This window comes from Mastigoproctus giganteus, chromosome 12 (assembly GCF_048544385.1).
Source record: "Mastigoproctus giganteus isolate SK-2022 chromosome 12, ASM4854438v1, whole genome shotgun sequence".
Taxonomy (NCBI): domain Eukaryota; kingdom Metazoa; phylum Arthropoda; class Arachnida; order Uropygi; family Thelyphonidae; genus Mastigoproctus; species Mastigoproctus giganteus.
This window is the reverse complement of record NC_143586.1, coordinates 172,109,954-172,132,316: the sequence shown is the minus strand read 5'-3', so window position 1 is coordinate 172,132,316 and position 22,363 is coordinate 172,109,954. Positions and strand designations below refer to the sequence as shown.

Here is a 22,363-nt window from a genome sequence, read left to right as displayed (position 1 = left end):
TGTATTTGCATATTTTGACACAGGATATAATCTTCCCTTGAGTTTTGCAGGCATGATTCAGAAATAGGCACGGTTCAGAAATATTTACTTGTTTAATGATGACTATCAGCAGTCATTAAAATCCCCAGCATCTTGCTTTCAAGGTGCAAGGTCATTGCTCATTCCAATAGATGCAGTGCAAGAATCACTTTCACTTCTGTCTGTGGCTTTTGTTAATCTATTAGTTTGTGTATCCCCCCCCCCCAGGCTAGCAGTTGTCTGACCCACCTAACACCACCTCCCTAGCATTAGCAAATGTTCTTGCACCCTTTCTATTTAAATGAATCCCATCCCCGTAGAAGCAGTCTCTCCTGTTAACAAGCACAGACCATGCTGAGAAAAATTCTACCTCATGAACCTTGCAAAATCTCTGCAGGGCCAAAATTGATTGAGAAGGCTTTCATTATATACTCCCTCCTATCGTGTTTGGGCAGATTTTAAAATTTAACCATAACTCGCGACCTTTTTCAACATTGCCCTGTACTTGTTAAGTCATTTTCCATGTTACTAAACCAAAATAAATAAGACAAGGGTTTTCCCATGGTGAGCCAGTCGAATTCCCCCCCCCCTCCCCCCCTTTCCCTGTGATAAAGCACCAAAATGGCCAGGGAATTTACAACTTCACACTTTGTGTTTTAGGGAAGCTAATATATTGGCTTCTGTAACTGACAATGGGCTGTGCATTTTTAGTGGTAGTGCATGGATTGAGTCATGCAACAGATGCAATTCAAATCTGTGCATTATCTCAGAATCCATCCTAGAAACTGTGAAATCAATCAGACCCTATGTAATTTGTAAATATGATGTACTAACACCTTGAGCCATGAACCTTGCACAGTCTCTACAGGGCCAAATTGATTGACAAGGTTCTCATCATATGATCTGTCGTATTGTGGATGTGAAATATTGCAGACACTTTCAAATTTAACCCTAACTTGACTTTTTCTCAACATTGCCCTATACTTGTTAAGTAAGCCTGGAGATCTCCTACTCTTAATGTCATTACTGCCAACATGTACAATATCATCTTTTGTGCCTTTCAAAGACGATATCTGCTCTACAACACATCTACTTTTGCCCCTGGCAGACATATCTGGTCCTATTCCACGTATCTTTCTTGCCTAATGTATTTCCCATTTTCCTGACAATAGTGTCACCAACAATAACTGCCTCTGTAGGAACAGTGCATTCTGCCTTGGTGATTGCAGCTGTGTTGCCTGAGGCACAAGTGTCGCCTGTAGCATTGAGTTGGCCAGCTGAGAGATTGATGGGTTTCCTCATTTTAATTCCTTGGAAGACATCCAAAGGAATGTTCTCAAAATATTGAGGAATTCCTTTGAGTTGCCACCTAATTTATTCACACTGTCTGCACCAAACACATTCAAAGACATCACTCTTGGCTGTATCATGTCCTGTTCCAGAAATATCTGCAAACATTGCTCAAGTTGCACATTTTTAGGCCATGATTGTAGGCAAATCAGCCCCTTTGGTTATCTCGTTAGCCCCAAGACTCCCACTGCTTTGAGCCTGTTACTTTGCTGCTCTAGTCTCGGGCATGATTTCTGTTTAAATTCAGTTTAATTTGATAATACTAAACTAAGCTAATATATTCCTAAATACAATAATAATACTACTACTCTATTCCCCAATTATGCAGAATTAAGTATATTACTCAATCAAGTCTACATTATATGTAGTTTTATAGAAAGTTTATGTTATATGTATTATACTATCAATTTTGTGTTATATATATATTATGCAATACCATTATATTTGTAAAGTTATAAGTTAATTATAGTAGATAATAAAATTATCTAACTATCACCAAGTGTACATTAATAAAGCACTAGAATTGTACATAATTAAAGCACTAAAATTGCCCTACCAAGCACTACACATTGGGATATGATATTCGCACCAAATCACCTTTACAGAATTACTGATTCAACATACAAGGTGCTACCCAAATGTTCCCGAAATTGAATATTTATACACAGTTCTTTGGCGGTGTGTTTCACATAGTTTGTGATTGTTGCACTGGCTGATGTGAGAGAGCAACGTGCTTGCATCAAGTTTTGTTTCCTTCTTAACAATACAGCAGCAGAAACCCAAAAGAAGTTAAAACAAGCTTTTGGTGTCAATGCTTTAGGCCAGATGCAGACCTACTCCTGGTTTAACCATTTTAAAAATGGTCGAATGTCGGTTGATGATGACGATCGTTCTGGGTGTCCATCATCGAGCACCACCCCAGAAAATGTCGCAAAAGTTTGGGCAGCGATCCGTGAAGAACTCAGGTGAATCATCCACGACATTTGTGGCATTGTAGGACTATCGTACAGCACATGTCAGCTGATTTTGTCAGACGAGTGTACATGAGATGGATTGTGGCCAAGTTCATGCCACAGTTACTGAGTGAAGACCAAAAGCAGAATCGCATGGAAGTTAGCAGAGATCCTCAAGAACAGGCCAGGAGTGATTACAATTTCCTTTCTACAATCGTCACTGGTGAAGACAGTTGGGTAGGTTGGGTATATGGGTATGACCCAGAAACCAAGCAACAATCATCCCAGTGGAAGAGCCCATCTTCGCCCTAATCAAAGAAAGCCCAACAAGGTGCACTGTGAAGTCTATGCTGATCTGTTTTATGGACGTTGATAGGATTATCCGTAAGGAAATTGTCCCTCCGCCCAGACCGTCAACACAAAATTCTACTGCAACATCCTGAGGCGGTTATGTGAAGCTGTCAGGAGGAAACATCCAGAGAAGTGGCACACAAAGAATTGGGTCGTTCATCATGACAACGTGCCAGCCACACATCTCTTACTGTGGTGCAGTTTTTGGCATCCAACAACATAACCATCGTTCCCCTCCCCTTATTCGCCAGGCTTAGCCCCCCTGTGACTTCTTCCTCTTCCCAAGAATGAAAATCAAGCTGAAGGGTCGAAGATTTGACAGCGCAGAGGATATCCAAACCAAATCACAGGTGGTGCTGAACACTATGACGAAAGACTTTCAAGGTGCATTCAAATCATGGGAGAAGCACTAGGATTGATGTTTATACTCTCAAGGGGACTACTTCGAAGGTGACGGTGGCAAATAAGACTTAGGGCAAGTCTAATTTATTTTATAAATATATTTCGGGAACTTTTGGGTCGTACTTCATATATTAAGCCATAACTTACACATTCTCTAGTTAAATTAAAAAATAAACTAGCAAACTAGAACTATAAAGCTGTTCATTCAATATGATTTAATATATTACTTAGGTAAATAAAACAGCAAAATTTTTTAAAACTTATCTATTCCCAGAGTCAGAATTCTTCGACTTCACCCTCATGGACTGCCTCCATAACAAAAACATGTCTCTTAGTGTCTTCCTTTTTCTTAATTTAAGGGACTATTAAGTGCATTAAATTTCAAACAGTGCATGAACATATCTTTCTGCTTATATATATATATATGTGTGTGTGTGTGTGTGTGTGTGTGTGTGTGTGTGTGTGTGTGTGTGTGTGTGTGTGTGTGTGTGTGTGTGTGTGTAAATATTATTAAAACATTCAAAAAACTTATTCTATATATTCAGTGCTCTGAATTTCTTCCATTTTTAGGTTTATTTCAAATTTGGTGTACTCATTCCAAACGTAAAACCTCTTGTAAAATTTGAAATTACGTATGTTTCTTCCCACAGAGTAGTGGCTATTTTGAGAGAGACGCCTATTTTCATGTTATCAGCTTTATGCTGTCGTTATGCTGGGGTAATTGTGCAGTTATTTATGAAATTCTCTGCAAACAGCTCTTGAGGTTTTGTCAATGATATACTTGAATTTTGCTAGCAGGGATAAGGATGTGATTATCCCATTGTATAAGTCAATGGTCAGGCCACAGCTTGAGTACTGTGTTCATGTCTGGAGACCTAATTTTTGGAATGAGTACAGAGAAGCAGCGAGATTGGTGAGTGGAACAAAGGGGTGCTCTTACCAATAAAAGCTTCAGTTCTTCAAATTTCAGCATCTGGAGACTAGGCATCTGCTGGGTGATCTGATTGAGGTGTTTAAGGCTTTGAATGTATTGAACAAGCTCATTACTGATGGGATTCTTACTCTTGCCCAGACCACACACGAGGGGGCAGAAATTAAAATTGAGGATGGACAGTTGTAGAATAAGTGTGCAGAAGTTTACCTTTAGCCAACAGATGGTTGATTGTTGGAACAAACTTTCATTTCTTGTTGTGGAAGTTGATAGTTTAAATAAATTCAAGGAAGAACTAGACAAACTATTGGAGGGAATGAATTGTTGAAATAAGAGCTGTCTCTTTTTTTTTTTTTTTTTTTTTGCTGATGCTTTATAAGCTTACTTTTTTGCATAATTTTCCACTGCTAATGCTAATACTAAAACAATAATAAATTTTTCAAAAATAATTAGGTTAAATTTGTAGATGTTTATTGACCTAGTGTTTCAACGATTTTTTAAATAATGGCATCCTTAAGTAATTTATTTTACTTTGTGGCACACCCTACTCAATTTTCTGCCTGTTAGATCCGATTATGTATTCTCTCTCTCTCTCTCTCTCTCTCTCTCTCTCTCTCTCTCTCTCTCTGTGTGTGTGTGTGTGTGTGTGTGTGTGTGTGTGTGTGTGTGTGTGTGTGTGTGTGTGTGTGTGTGTGTGTAATATTAAAAAATGTTATATGTTAGTTATTATAATTATAAGAATGTACCTTTTTATAATGAAATCAATACTTAAATTTAAAAAATATATAAATTTAAGTATCTTAAACCCAAATTATGTGGCACTCCTGGAATGTTGTTGCGGCACCCTAAGGTGCCATGACACCACAGTTTAAAACCACTGACCTAGTGGAAGAGGAATAACATGTAACCTGAAACTTTAAACAGTTTGCAGTTGGCACTTGTGCAGTACCATGCTGTTCTTCAAGTAAAATCCAAATAGTTGCAAAAATGGTGGCTAGGTACCTGGCAGGTTCTCCCCCTCCCCACCATTCTCAATGTCTATTCAAAAACTATAAGAAAATCAATTCAGAAACTAATGCAGTAGAAGTTTGACTATAGTTAGGAAGGTCAAAAAAAAATTCTAATTTTTAATTATTCATTAGTGGTTTATATAGGAGTGTTATTTTTGAGGGGCACCTGTGAGTTGCTTGTCACTACTGACTGGTTAATGATATTTTAAAATGAATCTAAATTAATAATGAAAAATATTTATTAATGGGTGCAATAAACATTTCATTGTGGGTTTGAAATTGATCCCTCTGCTCTCATTAAGAAAAATTGTTCTCTTCAATGGGTTTTAATTTTTGACTTTATTTTGATATTCAGATTTTCTGATGGTAGCAGTGTTTCAAATGAGAGGAAAGATTACCTTGGGATACAAACCTAAATAACTTCAAGGGGTGCATCAGGGTAGTAAACTGCAGATGATTACTTATCATCAACTGTCTACAGCAATCTTGGAGTGTTGTCAATAAAATGGCTGAATTTGAACTCCTGTTTAGGACTACTAATGCTGATATAATAGGGCTAAGAGAAACGTGGTTCCACTGGGAAATTGGCGATGAGTTCCACTGCAGTATGTATAATGTATTTAGGAAAGATAGGGAAGATAGAAGGGGATGGAGGGGTCATGCTTCTTATCAAAAGCAGCCTGAGCATAAAAAGAACTTTTGCTGAGTCTGAAATTGTCTGCCATCACAGAATCTGTGTAATGTGAGTTAGTTGGAAGCAAAGGAACATTGAGAGGGGGAATAATCTACAGACCAGAAAATTGTGATCGAGAGCCTTTACATGCAAATGTAATAGGCAAGCAAACATGAATGTCTTATGGGTGACTTTAATCTGCCGCAGATTGATTGAAATAAGTGAGATGGAAACTCACAATGGGTGAAAATTTTTAAAATAAACTAGTTGATTATTATTTGTACCAGAATGTTAGAGAAAGTACTAGGGGTAAGAATATTCTTGACCTCATCATTACTAATGATTCAGATGAGATCGCAGGGCTTAAAGTATAAAACCATTGTCAGGAAGTGATCATGCAACCATCAGCTGGTAGATGAAGGAAGTTGTTGCAGTAATTAAAGGTAAAGGTGTGGGTTTTAACTTCAGCAGAAAAGATTTTGACAGTTTAAGGCACTATATGGCATCTGTGAACTGGGCAGATTGCCAAGGGATGGTGAATACACTTGAATTATGGAATACTTTTAAACCAAAAATCACAGAAGCCTTGCATGCATACATACCTTTAGTACCACTAATAAGGTCAGGGAGGCCAAGGCTGCATATAAGAAAGCATTGGCAAAGAGAGAACAAAGAAGGGGAACAAGGAATTTTATATGTATTTGAATACAAGGAAGAATAAAGCGAATCAGATTGGAACCGTGTCCACTTGGTGTGGAAAAGCCTTGCACAACCCAACTGATGTTGTGGAAGAATTGAACAGGTACTTTGCATCTGTTTTTACTGATTAAAGGCCCTTTATGCTGAGAAGAGACTCTGCGAGTGAGGCTGAGCCATATGAAATTAGTGATGTTGTAATTACAGATGATTGTTTATTAGAAAAACTTTTGAGCATAAAGGCAACTAAGATTCCTGGAATTAATGGCATATACGCTGTAGTTTTGAGGGAGAGCACAAGGGAGTGTATTGAACCATTGAAGTTAATTATGAGGGCATCTATGGAATCATGGGAGATTCCTCTGGAGAAGTGCCAGTGCATCGCCAATACATAAAAGTGCTTCTAAGAGTGAAGTTGTTAGCTACAGACTGATTAGTCTGATATCAGTGGTAGGAAAAATCTTAGAGGCAGTAAATAAGAGTGCAATCTAGGGACATTTAGATAAATAAGGCATCCAGAAGGACTCATAACATGGCTTTGTTAAGGGTAAATCATGCTTAACTTAGTAGGCTATTTTGACACGGTTCCTCATGAGCTGGATTTATGGAATAATTTCAACATAGTTTATTTGAATTTTACTAAAGCATTTGACTTGTCCCCTCATGAGAGGTTGCTGTATAAACTTGAACAAGTTTGGATTACTGGTAAAAATCTAAGTTTGATTTGGTTGACTACAGAGCAAAATGCAGAGGGTTGTGATTAATAGATATTCTTCAGATTGGTGTAACATCAGGATTGGGTCCCTCAAATATCAGTTATTGGACCACTGTTGTTTCTCATTTTCATAAATGACATCGACAAAGGGATAGAAGGCATGGTGCCAAAATTTGCAGATTATGTAAAGATTGGCAGAGCCACTAATGATCAGTGCAAAGCAGTGCTCCTTCTGGATAACTTAAACAGACTTCAAAGATGGGCAGAGAAGTGGCAGCTGTGTTTTAATACTGATAAATGTTAATTAGTAATAGTAATGGAGGCATGTGATGCAAGAAAGCAAGCTTATGAGCTTATGTGGTATTAGCCAAAAAAAAAAAAAAACAATTTCACACATCCATTCCCTCTAAAAGTTTGTCCAGTTCCTCCTTGAATTTATTTAAGCTATCAACTTCCACGAAAGATGAAACTTTGTTCCACCAATTAACCACATGCTGGCTAAACACAAATTTCCGCATATCTCTATTCTAAATACTTTCTTCAATTTGAATTTATGCTCCCTCAGGTTCGTAATCTGAGCAAGTGGAAGAATCGCATCAGAATTCGGCCTGCTCAACCCATCCAAGGCCTTATACACCTCAATCAGACCACCTCGCAGGTGCATAGTCTCCAGCCGCTACAATTTGTAGAACATGAGCCTTTCTTGGTAAGAGGACCCTTTGTTCACTCAAAAATCGCATTGCCCTTCTCTGTACAAGCTCAAGCAACTCTACATCCTTCCTAAAATGAGGCCTCCACACCTGTAAGCAGTACTCAAAGCATGGCCCGACCATTGCCTTATACGAAGGGATAATCACCTCCTACTCCCTACTAGCAAAATTCCTGTATGTCATTGACAATAACCCATGACCTGCTCTGGGAACCTGTCTGCATTGCTCAGAAAACTTCATATCTAACTGCACAATTATTCCCAGGTCTTTTTCATTTTCTACCACCCTAAGTGTAGTACCACACAGTTGGTACATTTCTCTGGGGTTACTTCTACCCATATGCAGTACTTTGCATTTGTCAATGTTAAACTTCAGTTGCCACTTCTCAGCCCATCTGCCCAACTATTCCAGATCCTTTGCAGCAGCATACTGTCATTACTGTTATGAATAACCCTGCTAATCTTTGTATCATCTGCAAACTTTGACATTACTTTGACTTGGTCTGTAACAAAGTCACAAAGGAGGTTAGCATTAGTAGAGGCATACAATGCAAGAAAGCAAGCTTATGCAGCATCAGCCAAAAAAAAAAAAAACTCCCATTTCACCCCTCCATTCATTCCATATGCCTACCTAGCTCAGCAGGGCGCCTTCGTAGCCAGGTGGGAAGGAGCAGCAGTGCGTAGCACGCGCTTCTTGATTAGACCGGGGTTCGAGCCCGTCACCACCAAATACGGAGGATGCGGAAAGGTCAGGGAATGACCACCGCATATCCCGGAGCAATATGGCCTTAGTTGCTAATGTTCCTAAAAACCAAAATAACAATAACAATAACCTAGCTCAGCCTTAAATTTATTTAGGCTATCAACATCCACAACAAAAGATGGAAGTCTGTTCCACCAATCAACTACCCGCTGGCTAAAGGCAAATGCAGATTATGAGAAATCTTTGGCAAAGGATGCAAAGAAAACAGCAGAGTTCTTTACCTCTAGAAGGAAAGGGATGAATCAGATTTGTCCACTTGATATCGATATTTCAACTGTTGATGATCCTGTTCAAGTAGCTAACAAACTAAATGAGTATTTTGTATCTACATTCACACATGAGAAATTATTCAGGGAGGGGAATGCCAGAGGTGAATTAAACTCTAGCAGTGAGCTAGATGATTTTGTAATAACTGAGAGCAAAGTGGAGGAGAAATTGTTGAAGATAAACATAAGAAAGGCACTTGGGGTGGATGGGATTTATCCAGTTATATTAAAGGAAGTAAGCAAACCCTTAGCCATAATTATAAGAGCTTCCTTGGACTCAGGGGAGGTACTCATGGACTGGAGATTTGCAAAGGTATCTCCAGTTCACAAAGGGTGGGATAAAAGGATAACACAAGTAATTACAGACCTGTTAGTTTGACTTCTGTTCCAGGGAAAATAATGGAGTCACTGGTTAAAGAATCATTGTAAGATCATCTAGACAAGGAAGCAATAATAATTTAGACACAGCATGGTTTTGTTAAGGGGAAGTCTTGTTTGACCAATTTGATTGGATACTATGATGTGGTCACAAACGAACTGGATACAGGGAATAACTTTGATATCATATATTTGGATTTTAGAAAGTCTTTTGATTGCACACGGAAGACTGCTGCACAAATTGGAGCAATGTGGCATTGGAAGCAAATTGTGCTAAAGATAAAGGGATGGTTCGGTGGGAGAAGACAAATAGTGATAATCAATGGACACTGCTCTTAGTGGACTAATGTTATTAGTGGAGGCCCCCAGGGTTCAGTGTTTGGTCCATTGTTGTTGGCACCTCCATAGCCAGGTTCATAGCACACGTTTCTTGATTAGAATGGGATTCGAGCCCTTACCACCAAATATGGAGGATGCGGAAAAGTCAGGGAATGACCACCGCATATCACCGGAGCAATATGGCCTTAGTTGCTAATGCTCCTAAAAACCACAAAACAAACAAACAAACCATTGTTGTTTTTCTGTATTTATTAATGATATTGATTATGGTATATCAGGCTTAATATCCAATTTTGCAGACAATACGAAGGTCAGCAGGTTTGTTAATGACACTAATGACAGTACACTGCTGCAACAGGATCTAGAAAAGTTGGGCAAATGCCTGAGAGGTAGTAGTAGTAGTAGTGGCATGTGATGCAAGAAAGCAAATGTATGAGCTTATGCAGCATCAGCCAAAAAAAAAAAAAAAAAAAATCACACCATTCCCTTCAAATGCCTGTCCAGTTCCTCCTTAAATTTATTCAACCTATCAACTTCCACAACGACAGATGGAAGTTTGTTCCAGCAATTAACTACCCACTGGCTAAAGGCAAATTTCCGCACATCTATTCTACATCTGTCTTTCCTTAATTTGAATTTATGCCCCCTTAGGTTTGTAATCTGAACAAGTGGAGGAATACCATCAGAATTCAGCGTGCTGAACCCATTCAAGGCCTTATACACCTCAATCAGATCACCATGCAGGTGCCTAGTCTCCAGCCACTGCAATTTGCAGAACTTAAGCCTCTCTTGATAAGAGGATCCTTTCATTCCCCTCACCAATCTTGTTGCCCTTCTCTGTACACACTCAAGTAAATCTACATCCTTCCTAAAATGAGGCCTCCAGACCTGTACGCAGTACTCAAGGCGTGGCCTGACCATTGCCTTATACAGAGGGATAATCACCTCCTTTTCCCTGCTAGCAAAATTCCTATATATCATTGACAAAACCCCATGACATGCCCTGGCAGCCTGTCTGCATTGCTCAGAAAACTTCATATCTGCCTGCACAATTACTCCCAGGTCTTTTTCATTTTCTACCACCTTAAGTGTAGTACCACACAGTTGGTACGTTTCTCTGGGGTTACTTCTACCCATATGCAGTACTTTGCATTTGTCAAGGTTAAACTTCAGTTGCCACTTCTTAGCCCATCTGCCCAAATTATCTAAATCCTGTTGCGGTAGCACACTGCCATTACTGTCATTAACAACCCTGCCAACCTTTGTATCATCTGCAAACTTCGACATTAAGCCTGATATACCTTCACCAATATCATTGATAAATATACAAAACAACAGGTGACAACTGAAGTTTAACATTGACAAATGAAAAGGACTGCATATGGTAAGTAGTAACCCCAGAGTAACGTATCAACTGTGTGGTACTATACTGACAGTGGAAAGAATGAAAAGGACCTGGGGGTAACTGTGCAGGCACATATGTTGTCTGCAAGAGTAGCTCATGGTGTCTTGTCAGTGATATACAGGAATTTTTCTAGCAGGGATAAGGAGGTGATTATCCCCTTATATAAGGCAATGGTTAGGCCACACCTCGAGTACTGTATACAGGTCTGGAGGCCTCATTTTAAAAAAGATGTAGAGCTGCTGGGACTAGTACAGAGAAGGACAACAAGATTAGTGAATGGAACAAAGAGTTACTCTTACGAAGAAAGGCTTAATTTTTGCAAATTACAGTGTTTGGAGACTAGGCACCTGCGAGGTGATCTGATTGAGGTGTATAAAGCCTTTAATGGTTTGAGCATGCTCAGTGCTGATGGGATTCTTCCTCTTACTCAGGGTAATTGCCTGAGAGGGCATAAATTCAAATTGAGGAAAGACAGTTTTAGGATATATGTGCGAAGCTTGCCTAAAATAGATTCAAGGCAGAACTCAACAAACGTTTTGAGCGAATGAATGGGTGAAATAAGAAGGGTGTATGTTTTTTTTTTTTTTTTTTTTTGGCTGATGCTATATGAGCTTGCTTTCTTGCATCATGTGCCTTTGCTAATGCTAATTAAGTTTTATATCCCTTCATCAATATCATTGATAAATAAACAAAACAACAGTGGGCCTAACACCGAACCCTGTGGGACTCCACTAATAACATTAGTCCACGAAGAGCAGCATCCATTGATTACCACTCTGTCTTCTCCCACTCTTTTTATCCATTGTACCAACTTACCCATAATACCATATTAAGGAATTATTAATAATTAAGCACTTGGGGAATAGCAACCCACAAATAAATTATGCACTTGGAGGGGTTGAATTAAAAACAGTGGAGGAGGAGGAAAGGGATCTAGGGGTTACAATATGGGCAGATATGAAGTTTTCTGAACTGTGTAAACAAGCAGCCAGAAAACGCATGGTGTCCTATCAATAATTTATCAAATGCTATCCTGTAGAGATTGGGATTTCGTAATCCCACTGTATAAGGCAATTGTAAGTCCACATTTGGAATACTGTGTTCAAGTATGGAGACCTCATCTGAAAAAAAGACATTGAGATTCATGAAACGGTCCAAAGATGACCAACTCGAATAGTGAGATCAGCAGAAGGACAACCGTATGAGGAAAGTCTCCAATTATGTGGGCTATAGAGTTTGGTAAAGAAGTGCCTCAGAGGTGACCTGATTGAGGTTTATAACACTCCAAGAGGGAATTATCACTGTTCTAAACAATTCCAGAACTAGGGGTCATAAATTCAAATTACAGGGCTTGAGGTTTAGATTAGATTATAGGAAGTTTTCTTTTAGCTAGAAAGTCATTGATGGTGGAATGGGTTGCCCTCACAGGTTGTTGAGGCAGACAGTTTGAATAAATTCAAAGGTCTACTGGATTACATAACTGTATGAAGAGGAAAGCATATAATTTTTGTGTTTTTTTTTTTTTTTTTTTGCCAGTGCAACAAAAGCCTGTTGCTTCCTTGTACTATATGGCCAATACTATTAATATTCTTGTTGTTATGATTAATCAACTAAGTGCTGAAATGTAGAGTTTTGATTTCTGCTAGAACTGATTAAATTGCTTTCTTTTCTGTCACTGAATGTGTTTGACTTGCTTTCTTTCTTTCATGGTCTTGTAAGTCTTAATGATTAATAATCTGTGTTTTTCAGCATAACGACAACTAAGCAGAGTAAAATATTTAATATGTCATGGTTTAGTGTTTTTATTGTTTATATTGGTGTTTGAGTTGTAATTTCTTTTATCCTTTTATTAACTTTCTCAACACTGTTTAATGAAAATCTATTATTGAAATATGTATTGTATTATAAAGAAATAAAAGGATGGATGATATTTTTGTTGCTTAAGTAAATTATAAAATAATAAATGCACATGGACCATTCTGAAATTGTTGATTTTTTTCATGCTCATGTGATATTGCATGCAATATGTATTGGTATCAGGCTGAACATTTATTTAATCATTACTGTCAATGCCTTGACTGGTTCAGTAGCACACCAGATGGCAGCACTGTAATAATCTATAAAAACGGAGAAAAAAATACAAAATACACATTAATGTGCATACGAAGCAGCAGTTTGTTATGGAGTTCCTCAGTGCAGAAAAAACTGCACCCACCAATGTTTGAAAGACATTTATGGGGCCATGACAGGCAAATTGAGCACAGTTCAGGTGCGTTAGGTGTGTCAGTGATGCTGGTGGTGATTTGAAGGATGTGGCAAAGTCAGGCTGTCCTCGCACTTCAATAATGACAGAACTTGGATGGGATAGATAAACTAATTCAGGAAGAGCTATGCATTAAGACCTGGAAAATGTGTTCAATAGTGGGAATAAGCTTTAATACATAGAAAATAATTCTCACTCTGATTCTTGTTAACATATGTGGGACCCATCTGGTCCCACATATGCTAACAAGAACCATAGAGTACAGGCTTGTACTCTATGGTTCTTGTTAGCATAGAGTACAGGCTTGTGGTGATCTTCTGGAGCAGGATGAAATCGTGGGCATTGATATTCTTGACATCATTGTCACCGATAAGAAATAAATTCAAGGCTCATCCACTGGAAAATTAATGTTTTGTGTTTTGGGCCAAGAGATGGGCTAACCCTGTGAATTTCTGGGAATGTTTGAAGGACATTTATGGGGTCATTTATAGGAATGCATGGACAGTTCTGCTTGCCATATGAAGAAACTGAAGACACAAATTGCAAGAATAAGAGCAGAAGAAAGGAAAATTTTTCCTTTAGTACTATTATATATCAGACCCCCATACCATTATCCTGAAGAGGCGAACCATTTCAGAATTCAGGTGGACTTTTCTGCCGCATCCCCCAATTTAATCCTAACTTTACGCATCCAACTTTCATATATTTAGTCCTATAAAGGATGGCTCTCGTGGAGAACACTTCACTGATGATGCTATCATTGTTGCCGAAATGAGTGACTCTTAGAGGCTGCCAGCAACTTTTGCAAGAGCGAATGCATGCTCTTTTTAATAGTGCAGAAAAACGTATACTAAGTTGCGATGAATATGGAAAAATAAATGTAGCAGTTTAAATTGGCATATTTGCCAATATACCCTAGAATAACTTTGGAGGCCTTAGTTCCAGAGTGGCCCTCATATGTATGGTAGATTAGAAGTCATCTAGAAAAAAATCCAGCAGTTTTGAATCTCTGTATTTTTGATTTATTGTACAGGCACTGGGGAGTTTTATGTCATTAACCCTGCAGAGGTAGCATCCCCACCACAGGGTTCATGACACCAAAATAGTGTGGGACCTGACACCAACCTTACTTATTTATTTTTTAGTTCTAAAAACAGTTTTATATTTCTTAAAATTCTGCTTGTAGTATACTGGTGCTTGATCATTTTCCTAATGAATTGGAATACTATTAAATGCAATTTTTATTTTTTAATGAAAAATTTAAAAATGTCGGTTTTTACACTTCGTTGAAATGCACATCTATAAATATAAACTGTTAATTACTTCTATTTGTAATTTATAAAACTATTAAAAATTGCAAAAATTCAAACTAACACATGCACATAAACTACTGTATTTTGCCAGTTCACTTTATAACTGTGTGTAAGCAATGCAAATCACTTCAAAAACTACTCAAGTAGAACTTTCTATATATTTAGGAAGCTGAAGTTGAAGAGCCACTAATGTCAAAATGGCAATTAATGCACAACTGGTGTTTTTCAGAAGGGCCTGTAAAGCCCCATTTTGCTACATGTGGCCAAGTTCATAAGTCATGAGAGTGTTTTAATCAAGCAAAAAAACATATCCAAGAGCACAGAAATAGATAAAATCGTTGATATTTTGGGACTGCATCTTGCTAACAGAATTTTTTTTGGTATGGTGCATGCATACTAGCTGTTAAAAAAACTCCCATGTCTTGGATATTAAATGATAGCAAACTCCCCAATACTAACTTGCGAGGTGATCTGATTGAGGTGTATAAAGCCTTGAATGGTTTGAGCATGCTCAGTGCTGATGGGATTCTTCCTCGTGCTCAGAATAATCACCTGAGAGGGCATAAATTCAAATTGAGGAAAGACAGTTGTAGGATAGATCTGCAGAAGTTAGCCTTTAGCCAGCAGGTAGTTGATTGGTGGAACAGACTTCCATCTTTTGTTGTGGAAGTTGATAGCCTAAATATATTTAAGGCTGAGGTGGACAGGTATTTGGAACGAACGGAGGGGTGAAATGGGAGCCGTATTTTTTTTTTTTTGGCTGATGCTGCATAAGCTTGCTTTCTTGCATCGTATGCCTTTTCTAATGCTAAATGCTAATGCTAACTGAATACATAAAATAAAACAAAAAAAAAATTTGGCATTCAGAGTTGTTGCCTCTTTTATGATGACCCTATATGTCTGTTGAGTATCTGTCTAACTTTTGCAAAATTTTTATAGGTTTTCTTAAAGGTTACTAGTGCAGCAGGAGACCATATAAAAGATCACCAAGTTATGAATGGAGGAGAAAATATTAATGAAGGTAACTAGTTATTTTCTTCATTACTAATATGTAAACTTACTTTATAGCTGCCTCTTATTTATGTTCTCTTCTAGACATGTCCCTCAACATGGGCACTTATACATGGTGAGGGGACTTCACAGTGTTGGTGCTGCTAGCCTTCTAGTTTGTTATCACTGGGATCCAATGCTCACAGCTTGAGTTCCAAGCCATCATAGGTATCCGGCATGTTTCTCATGTGCTGCAGTATGATTAGCATGATTAGTCTCTTACAAGCGTTAAACACATATATCAAGTTACTCCAGCACTGTTCCTTCCTTATTAATACAAACATATATCATATATATATATATATATATTGTATTAATTGTATTAATATATTATATATTGTATTAATATATTAAATAAAGTATGCATAAATGGATGTGAAAGTTACACAAAGTGCCAGTAACTAGAAGGGTGAGGAAAGTAGAAAAGAAGTGTAGTAGATTTGTGAAAGGTGAAAGAATGTTAATATCCTAAATCTTTATTAATCTTTTATTCACTGAAACCATTTCTTCAATAGAATACCTCTTCATCATATGTAACTTTTTTAACATTACCTTTAAGGGGTTACATTTATACATATAGACAGAGATACATTTTTTGAACAAAATCTATTTACATTTTATGTGCAAATAAAAAATATATAAATACAGAAACTTTGGATAGAAGACAGCACACACCACTTGCAACTTTGGAAGTTGCAAGTGGTGTGTGCTGTCTGCTCAGAGTGAAGCAGGTACCAGTAGTCCTCCGGAGTGTGGGCATGGTTGCAGGCAAGCTTTGCTGCATCCAAAGCATATTTGACCAGTTCCTTGTTCACAGGGCACACCAGGTATGTGTGTTCCAGGGTACCTGGAGTGGCGCAGAAGAGGCAGTAGTTTGAGGTGTGTAACCCAAGATTTTTAGCTTGACTCGGGTAGGAAGGACGTTGTGGCACAGTCTCCACTGGATGTCTAAGTCCAATTTGGAATATTTCGTCCTGTACGGAAGGTTTCACTGAAAGTTAGATGGTGGCTTTTGGTGAGTGGAGAGGGGTACAGGGACAGCTTGTCAGGTGGATGATGGGAAAATCGTTGCTGTATGGTGAGACATGATTAGTTGATAGACTTTTTTTGGAGGGCGCAGGAGACAGAGGTACCATATCTTCTGGTGATGTGATGACGAAGGTTGGTGTAGATGAGGATCGAGTCACATTTCCAATCCCTTTAGCTGTAGTGATGTCTGGAGAGCTTATGCGATTGCTGATTTTAGATGTCTGTGTTGCTGCTTTGCATTTATGGTTTTAATGGGCAAGTCTGATCCTCTCCATTCAAGGCTTGGTGTCAGGAGGTCACCTATGGTTCTTAATCCTGCCCAGTTCCACGTAGGAAAGAAGAGAATATCATCATTTGCAGGGTCTATTACTCTTTTATTGTAGAAGAGCGGTTCTGAAAGTATTGTGGGAAGGGACGGGACGTTCTCTCAAGAGTATGGTGAAAGTTTAGCTTTTTCCAGCGGTGCAGTACGTCTTTATAGAAGGGCGGTAGTTTGAGTGGTGCTAGTGCTATATCCATTCTCAATATTGTTGAAAGAGATAGTCCTCTAGTGGCCATTGCTAGTAGATTATCCATAGTGTCGGAATGTGGGTATTTCGTTTGCAGTGTCTTAAGAAGAAAGGTGATCTGGAATGCTGTGATTTTGTCATCAAGATAGACCAACCCTTGAGTTTGGAAGAGAACATCCAGTTGGTTTTGTTCCAGAGGAAGCTTTGGACAGATGCCTGGATTTGGTGGAGGAAATCAACAGGTGGAGTGAGAACTTTGAAGGTGTGCCAGAGAACGCTTGCCGCCATCTGATTGACCACAAGCACTCTCCATCTCAGCAAAGATGTGGCATACACGCTTCTCCATTTCCCAGAGTACTCTGTTGAAACAACTCAGCAATTCAAGCTAGTTCTTCTGGGAGAAAAGGAGGGTATTGACGAGGTACACACCTAGGTATTTCTGTCCCTCACTGGACCATGTGCATTGGATGGGGGAGTCGGTTCTAGTTTTCCAGTTGCCAGCCCACAGGCCGCTGGTCTTACAGTGGTTGAGTTTTGCACCTGATGCTTGAGCGTAGAGATCATGAGCATTTTGAATGTCTTCAAATTCACTCTCATGGCATATTGCAATTGTGACGTCATCTGCGTATGCTGAGTAGGTTATCTTTAGGTGGGGTTCTGGTAGCAACATTTGTCGGGATTGTAGACTGGTGGCAATTTTATCAAGGAATGGTTCTATGGCAATTGTGTAGAATTGTCCGGAGAGTGGGCAGCCTTATTTTATCCCTCTGGAATACAGAAAGTGGCAGGTGAGCTGGTTGTTCAGTTTCAGGCAGAATTTGGCTTCCTCGTATAGCAGATGGATTGTTCCGATGATGTAGGGTCCATATCCAAAAGCTTTCAAGGTTTGAAAAAGGTAGCTGTGTTCAACGCTGTCAAAAGCCTTTTCCTGGTCAAGGCTAATTAGTGCTAGGAATTCTCTTTGGCTGTTTGCAGTGGAGAGGAAGTCATGGATCAGATGTAGATTGTCGTGAATCAATCTTAAAGGTACTGAGTATGTATGTTGGTGATCAATGATATCAGGGAGAGCGGATTTTAATCTATTGGCGATAGCTTTGGAAATAATTTTACAGTCCATATTCATTAAGGAAATTGGGCGCTGGTTTTGTGGTTGGTGCGATCCCCTTTCTTGGGAATCAGTCGAGCGAGAGAGGTGGTGACTGAACCTCGTAGTCCATGGGACTGGGCTTCTTCAAGCATTCGAAGAGTTGATCCCAAAACATTTGGAAGAATTCAGAAGTCAGTCCATCCAGACCTGATGATTTATTTTTGGAAAGGGCTTTGCATGCTGCTGTTAGTTCTTGTAAGGTGATTGGTTTCTCCATACTGCATTGGGCCATATGGGAGATTTTTTTAAGTCCTGAAAGATTTCCTTGGTTGCCTTTGTCGAGGTTTCTTGAGAACTGTAAATTTCTCTTTAAAATCTTATTACTTCAGAGAAGATTTCCTCTGTGGGTCTTCAGTGATGTTTCCATCTTGCAGCTGAATGGCAATGATGGTGGTTGCTTTGTAATGTCTGTGTTCTAATGAGAAAAAATATTTGGTTGGGGCATCAGATAGATTTATGTGGATGTATGTCGACCTGAGTAGGGCGCCTTTGGCAGAATGTTCTAATTGGGTTTGTATGACTTGTAGCGTTGACTGATGGGCCTGACTATCAGGTGGGAGATTTTTCAGACTTTGCTCAAGTTGATAGAGGTTATTACACTTTTGTTGACTTTTCTGATGGCTGTAGGTTTGCAAGAATGTTTTCAGTTGACTTTTAAATCTAGGCCACCATGTGTTCGTGGGCTACAATCTGCCTTTGGATTGGGCAAGACTGGATATCAGGTCTTGTAGCTTAGAGATGTATTCCCTGTCTTGAAGAAGGCTATTGTTGAATTTCCAAGTGATTGGGTGAAAATGAGAGCTGTAATTTGATAATGGAGTGATCTGAGATATGAGATGGCAAATGTGTGATGCTTCTGACCAGGGGGATGGTGTGTTTTGGGATGTAGTATCTGTCCAGTGGGATGTAGTTACCGTCCAGTTAGTAAGGTAGTCTTCCAGATGCTGTATTTGCTGATCTCCAGGTGTAGGACTTTTCTTCTGGGTGCTGGTGTCTAAATATGTCGACCAGTTCATTGTTGTTTATCAAGGCCTGTAGGTTGTTGATTAATGTTGTGCAGTGCATTGTGCTCTGTCTATTTCTGGGCCAAGGGTACAGTTGAAGTCACCAGCAAGAATGATGTGTTCCTGATCTATAGTAGAGAGATGGCTTTGTATGAAGTTGGTTATTTGAATAGCAAGTCTGTCCTGCTGTAGCATGTAGATGTTAAAAAGGTGCAGGGTTTCCTTCTGGGGTGTATCCAGGAGGGCGTAAAATGGTAGCCAGCGATCTCTGCCCTCACATTGAGCTTACAGGCAGACTTATGATGAAGGCCGATACTCACTCCTGCTCCATGATGTTGTTGTGTTGGAGAATGATGGAATACATATGGCCAATCTGCCCATTTCAAGGATGGCTTTGTGTCTGCTTTAATATTTGTTTCTTGTAGGAAGAGTAGGTTGGCATGATGTCATTGGATCTGGCAAATGGCCAGCTTATTGTGCAATGCAGAGAGGCATCCTCTTGCATTAAGTGATAGCATGCTAAGTGTCAGCATTATCTGCAGGAATAAAGATAAGGGTTTTGCAAGTTTTGGGTCGGTTAGCATCCTGATTGTGGTATTGCTGTTCGAGCCAATTAATCAAGTAGTACAGGTGCTTGGATCTATTCACATCTGCCCTGTCCTTTTTTACTTTTAATTTAAAACGCAGGTCCTTAAGTTGTGAGATAAGCTCTGGTATGTTAGTGATGAACTTCAGAGCAGTCACAGGCCGACCGGGCTAGCTGAATGGGTAAAGTGCCTGCCTGGCAACCCAAAGGTCACGGGTTCGAATCCCGTCTTGGATTAGAGTAGAAAATGCAAAAACCTTGGGTGGTGCAATATGGCCACAGAAGCCGATGCACCAACAATTAACAAAAAAAGTAAATAATAAATAAAACAGCAGTCACCAGCTTCTGTGGGGAGCCATGTACTTCCCTTAAAAAAGAGCATAATTTTTCCACACTTAGAGGGCCTTTAGTGTAGGGAAAATTGCTTTCCCTCTCTTTGTCTTTTGAAGCATCTGAATCATGGGAATCACAGTTGTTCTCTTCTTCGGTCCCCAGAGAATCAAGTTCTTCATTTGAGTGGTTGGCGGTTTCTACCTGCTTATTTATTTCCATACTTGAATGGCTTATTTGGGAACTGACCATTTGACTCCTGGGGTATTCTGTATTTATTTTCATTCTTCCTGTTGTTTTGGTTAGCGGTTGGCTGTTTTCCTACCAGGGTGTCCGTTGTCTTCTTCTGTTTTGTGACTTTGGATATGGACTGCCTTGGGGGTTGATTCCGAGAAAACCCTCTTCTTTCAGTTGATGGGTCTTCTGAAAGGGGTATGTCCTGGCCCTCTGTGATCTTTGAATTTTCTTTTCCTGACGTGCTTGGTGTGGGAAGCATCTCAGAGTGTTTGATGGTTTCTTCTGTATCCCCATTGTTTCCAACAGTCACCTCGCTTTGTGGATCTGGCCTGACCCTGGTTGGTGCCACCTGAATTTCAGTATTACTTTCAGAGGAGGTAGAGATATGCAGGCAGTTTTTCCTGATGTGGCCCTCTTCATAGCAGAAGAAATATTGAAAGGAAATGGAGGTATAAAAGGTGTAAGTGATTCCATTTAAATCGGCGTTGATGGGTTTTTGGGATGTTTGCTGCATCATTGTTAGCGAAGTGCATAGGTGCTTGCCTGCAGAAGCTTTTTATATGCGAAAATGCCGGTTTTGTGGTTGCTGCAGAGAGTGTGCGTATTTTCCCAGTAAACAGATCCGTATTTGGATAAAATTCCTCTCAGAAATTGATGAGGAATTTCAGGTGGGACATTTGAAATTGTAACTTTTGTTGGTGCTAAGGCAATTGACACCTCTTCCAGGTGATGAAGACCGATGTCTATTCCATTTCGCAGGATGGTTTGCGCCCACGAGGGGTGGCTGAAATACACCTACACAGTTCCCACCACACGGGAGGTGTGAGTAATATTTTTCGGTGGAACTTTCTCCCCAGTCGCTGTAAGGTACTGCTCTAAAGGAGTGTTTTCCTTGGTAGCAAAGCTTACTATTCCATTTTCCCAGGAAGTAATAGCGGTTACTTCATTTGTTGGAGCATTGTTGGATCGCGTATGTGCTATTATTGGTCGCGAGAGAGAGGGGTTTTCGCTGGCGGCAAGCATAATCCATTAGATACGGCATTAGCATAAGTATGAACAGTTACTGACCTTTTGGACCTTGAGGTATTCACCTGTTGTCACAGGGTGTGGCTTCCAGCAGTAGCTGTAGGTTCTTGTTGTGGTTGTTTGACCTTCACTGGCCATAGCTGGAGGCAATTTATGGGGTATGTGGTAGAGGGTGGAATAAGCCATTACTGGAATATCCAGCCTTCCATGGCTAAAGTTGAAAAATTAAAATCTAACCTAACTCAAACTTCACTAAATCTACACAAACAAAATTATTGCTACTCGAAAGCTCTTCCGAAGAACAATCGAACAATATAAGTCTTGACTGGAGTTCTCGCAGACAAACGTCAAAAAGGGGCAAATAGGCAGGAGTTCAAAAGCATGTGTCCGACACAAACTAGATAGACACACAGACAGATCTACCTATCTACCTGAAAAATAAAAATAATAAATTAAAAGAAGTATTTAATGATGTAAATCTGATGATTTTAATATCTTCTTCAAGGGTCAGCCATCAAAACCAAAGAAAGATAGTTTTGATATATACTTCAATTTCAGGAAAGCTTCTGATACTGTTGCACATGGAAGACTACTGTACAAATTGAAGCAGTATAGCATTAAGGGCAAGTTACTACAATGGATGTTTAAGAGAGAGAGAGAGAGAGAGAGAGAGAGAGAGAGAGAGAGAGAATCAATGAACACTGCTCTTCGTAGACTAATGTTATTAGTGGTGTACCCCCAGGTCCGTGTTGGGCCCATTGTTGTTTTTTATATTTATCAATGATATTGATGAAGTTATGTCAAAGTTTGCAGATGATACAAAGGTTGGCAGGGTTGTTAATAACAGTAATGAGTATGCTGCTGCAAAAGAATCTGGAAAAGTTGGGCTGAGAAGTGGCAACTGAAGTTT

The 22,363-nt window shown here is 39.3% G+C and overlaps 1 protein-coding gene across 1 annotated transcript in view; it reads left to right on the top strand.

Moving 5' to 3' along the window:
- The window catches only part of LOC150077598 (phospholipid-transporting ATPase ABCA1-like), a gene marked incomplete at its 3' end in the record, with an annotated part of 856,770 nt that overhangs the window by 520,898 nt on the left and 313,509 nt on the right, over positions 1-22,363 (top strand). The window contains exon 26 of the mRNA XM_090386943.1: positions 15,475-15,556. Within this exon, the coding sequence (XP_090243069.1) occupies positions 15,475-15,556 (82 nt within the window). The remainder of the gene's footprint in view (positions 1-15,474; positions 15,557-22,363) is intronic.